The following is a 4,361-nucleotide window of genomic DNA, read 5'->3' as shown; positions in this document are numbered from 1 at the left end:
TTGAAGAGTAGTTCTTAATTTCGAGTAGTTTTTTCTTTTATGGATTTTGCATTTGGTGTCAGAACTAAGAAATCTTTACATATCTCAAAGTCATAAATATTTTCTTCTAGCTTTAGGTCCATGATCCATTTTGATTGAATTTTTGTATAGGATGAGAGTTACAAATTGAGGTTCATTTCTTCTGCATCTGGAGATCCAATTGTTCTGACACTATTTGTTAAAATAACCATCCTTTCTCTATTCGGTTATCTTTGTGACTTTGTCAAAAATCATTTGGCCATATACGTGTGGGTATATTTCTGGACTCTCCAATCTGTTCCATTGATTTATAAATGTAATCTTTCCCTAATACCACATTGTCTTGAGTATGGTAGCTGTCTTAGTCATCTCGTGCTGCTATAACAGAAATACCACAAGTGGATGGCTTTAACAAAAGAAGTTTATTCTCTTATAGTCCAGTAAGCTAGAGGTCCAAATTCGGGGCACCAGCTCCAGGGAAAGGCTTTCTCTCTGTTGGGTGTGGAGGAAGGTCCTTGTTATCAGTCTTCCTTTGGTCTGAGAGCATCTCAGCACAGCAAACTCTGGTCCAAAGGAAGCGCTCTGCTCCTGGCACTGCTTTCTTGGTGGTATGAGGTTCCCCTGTCTCTCTGCTCGCTTCTCTGTTTTATATCTCAAAAGAGATTGGCTTAAGACACAACCTAATCTTGTAGATCTCATTAATGTAACTGCCACTAATCCATCTCATTACATCATAGAGACAGGATTTACAACGTATAGGAAAATAACATAAAATGGTGAACAATCATACAATACTGGGAATCCGGACTTAGTCAAGTTGACAGATGTGTTGGGGGGACACAATTCAATCCACGACAGTAGCTTTATACTAAGTCTGGAAATCAGGTAATGTGAGTCTTTCAATGTGTTTTTTCTCAAAATCACTTTGGCTATTCTAGTTCCTTTGCCAATCTGTACAAATTTTAGAACGAGCTTAATGATTTCTAAAAAAAAAAAAAAAAAATCCTGTTGAGATTTTGATTGGGAGTTGTGTTAAATTTATAGATCAATTTGGGGAGAATTGATGTCTTTACTATGATGAGTCTTCTAAGCATGTCTCTCCAGTTACTCAGGTCTCCTTTTATTTCCTTATTATTATTATCGTACTTTAGATGAAGGTTTACAGAACAAACTAGCTTCTCATTAAACAGTTAGTACATATTTTTTTATTACATTGGTTACCAACCCCATGACATGTCAACACTCTCCCTTCTCAACTTTGGGTTCCCTATTACTAGCTTTCCTGTTCCTCTGGCCTTCTAGTCCTTGCCCCTGGGCTGCTGTGCTCCTTTAGTCCCATTTTGTTTATGGAACTGTCTAAGCTTTAGCTGAAGGGTGAACCTTGGGAATGACTTCATTACTGAGCTAAAAGGGTGCCCAGGGGCCATACTCTTAGGGTTTTTCCAGCCTCTTTCAGTTCAGTAAGTCTGGTCATTTTTATTGAGTTAGAATTTTGTCTACATTTCTGTCCAGCTCTGTCCGGGACCCTTTACTGCGATCCTTGTCAGAACAGTTAGTGGTGGTAGCTGGGCCCTATCTAGTTGTACTGGACTCAGTCTCGTGGAGGCTGTGGTAGTTGTGGTCTATTAGTCCTTTGGACTAATCTTTCCCTTGTTTTTAGTTTTCTTCATTCTCCCTTGCTCCCAAAGGGGTGAGACCACTGGGATGTCTTAGACAGTCACTCACAAGCTTTTAAGACCTCAGATACTACTCACCAAGGTAGGATGTTTTCTTTATAAACTATGTTATGCCAATTGAGCTAGATCTTCGCCTTCTTTTATTTGTTTCATCAGCATTTTTAGTTTTCAGCATAAAAATTTTACATATATTTGGTAAGATTTCTACCTAAGCATTTCATGTTTTTTTGGTGTTACCATACGTGGTAGTGTACTAGTCTCCTAGGACTGCCATAATGAATTACCACAAACTGGGTGGTTTAAAACAACAAAGATTTATTCTCTCATAGTTCAGGAGCAGCACCCTGAAGTCTCCTTATGCTTCTTCCAGTCACTATGGCCCCCAAGACTTCTAACACCATAGGTTAGTTTTGCTTGTTTTCTGTAATTTGCATAAGCAACATCTTATAGGTCTCTTTAGTATTTGGGCTTTTCTTTCTGTCTGTGAGATCCACACATTGTGGTGTGCTCTTGAGCTGAGTCGTTCTCATAGCTCTGTAGCACTCCAGGGTGTGAGAAAGCCTTAGAAATAACATTTTTTATTACTCACAGATAATGTTCCACGCCTCCTGTTTTATTTGGAGTAAGAGTGTGGGCATGACCTTCTGAAATTGATTGCCCAGTGACACGGGTAGGTGAATGAGGTCATTTTCGGGAGAAGGATTAGGCTTTTATCTATTCCCAAAGGGATCTCTGATCCAGGAATGGATGAGAAGTACAGGTTGAGGGGTTTTCTTTGCTTGTCCATGTTCTTTGATTTCCATGGTCATTTCTGTGGCAGTGCTGTCCTCCTGCAGGTCCCCTAGCCCAGACATGTTGTTTTCTGTAGAGGCAGGCATGGATTCAGGTCCTGCACTGGGTCACAGATCTCTTCGGTAGGACAACATGCACCTGTCATGCTGGCCTCAAGCCAGCCTCCCCAGTTTGGGTTCCTCCCTTGGGACCTGCCTGACCATCTACCCTCCTGGAAATATGACTAGTCCTTCAGCTGGCCCCCATGCGGTTCCCAGGCTTGTGCCCCCCAGCTGCCAATGGCCATCAGCCAGCTCCCTGCCTAAACTTCCAGAAAGGCCCTCAGGTGTGGCTCAAGCCCCCTTCTGGCTGTCAGAGAGTCATTCACTCTCCATTAACATTTTAGTCTCTCTTCCCTATCAGACCAGTTTAATCCTCAGCTCTGTCTGACGACTCCATCCTCAAGGTTCTGGACTTTTCTAAGTTCCTTTTAAGTCCACCCTGCTGTAGGCTGCCAGCCCCAGTTTGAAAAGGTGAGCTGGGAGCTGTTTCCATTCTCTGGAGTTGGCCCTGTAGTCCCCCTTCCTCATCGGCCCTCTACCAGACCGGGGCCGGGGTAGCAAGCCTGGGAACACCTCTCCTAGACTGGCTCTTGAATTCCTGCCCCAGTTGTTTGTCAAGAGCCAGAAAGCAAGGCCTGCTGGAAGCAATCCTGGACTCCCCCAAAGCCCTCCTCTCTGGTTTCTGACACTGCATGGCTCAGCCAGTTAAGCCCTGGGAACTACTAGCTGGAGGGTTGGCAATTGCAACCCACCCAGAGGCACCTTGGAAGATAGGCCTGGCAATCAGCTTCCCAAAGGTCACAGCCATGAAAATCCAATGGAGCAGTTCTACTCTGCACACATGGGGTCACCATGAGTCAGAATCGACTGGACAGCAGCTAACAACAGTAACAACAGACTCGAGCCGAGTTGGAGGGAAGAAAATCTGCTTTATTTAATTTTAATTATTCCTGGGGGTTGCTATGGGGAGGAAAGGGTGCCTTCGGGCAGTGTCCAGAACCGATTCAGACTCACAGGTGGGAGAAGGCAGTCTCCGGGTCGCAGGCGGGATCCATGCCGCAGCCGTCTGGAAGGAAAGATGCGGCGTCAGGGGTGTCCCGGCTCGCGCCCCCCACCCCCACCCCCCCGGCCTGGCGCCCCCCACCCCCACCCCCCCGGCCTGGCGCCTGGCTCACCCGGGCTGCAGCAGATGCCGGCCACGGCGCAGCGGCCACCGTTCCCGCATGGCTTCTGGCCAGACTGGCAAGGCGACGGCAGGTAGTTCTCCTCCTGGCAGCGCAGGGCCTCGGCGGTGCCCACGAAGCAGCCCAGCTCGTCCCCACAGCAGATGCTGGGCCCGAAGCAGCGCCCCTTGCCCCCGGGGCCGCAGGGGAGGCACTGCAGGGACCGGCGGGGAGCAGGGACAAGGGGCGGAAGCCGGTGAGCAGGGCGGCCCGGACTCCCCCAGCCAGTCTGAACTGGAGCGGGGCAGGTTTTGGGGGGCTGGAGGTTCGGGGTCTCTGTGGCTCTGTTTCAGCCTCAAAAGCGGCCAAGGGCACGGAGTCGAAAGCTACCAATTCCCTTGGTTGGCAGGCTAGGCCCGGGCAGGCTGGGGTGGGTCGGCGCGGGGTCGGTGCACGGAACGGGGTGGCGGGGTGAGACCCTGTCCTGGGAGTCCCACCCAGGCCTCCCCTGCCCCGCGAGCTTGGAGGGGCGAGGGTCGGGGCGCGCTCACCTTGCGCACGTCGAGGTCCAGCACGGCCCTCTTGCCGCCCAGCGGGCAGTTCTGGATGTAGCAGGCGGAGGTCAGCGCCAGGAGGCCCAGCAGGCAGCAGAGGAGGCAGGAGCGGGCCAT

General features: G+C 48.9%; 1 protein-coding gene across 1 annotated transcript; it reads right to left on the bottom strand.

Annotated features, from left to right (window-relative positions):
- Positions 1–3,537: 3,537 nt before the first annotated feature.
- On the bottom strand, positions 3,538–4,361 carry OXT (oxytocin/neurophysin I prepropeptide). Its single transcript, XM_049869150.1, has 3 exons — positions 4,242–4,361; positions 3,703–3,904; positions 3,538–3,593 (listed from the first exon to the last, which is right to left on the bottom strand). Exons 1-3 carry the CDS (start codon positions 4,359–4,361, stop codon positions 3,538–3,540), a joined length of 378 nt encoding a protein of 125 aa, XP_049725107.1.

This window comes from Elephas maximus, chromosome 25 (genome assembly GCF_024166365.1).
Source record: "Elephas maximus indicus isolate mEleMax1 chromosome 25, mEleMax1 primary haplotype, whole genome shotgun sequence".
Classification (NCBI taxonomy): Eukaryota; Metazoa; Chordata; class Mammalia; order Proboscidea; family Elephantidae; genus Elephas; species Elephas maximus.
Note: the sequence above shows the minus strand (reverse complement) of the source record. Positions and strands in the feature narration are given on the sequence as shown.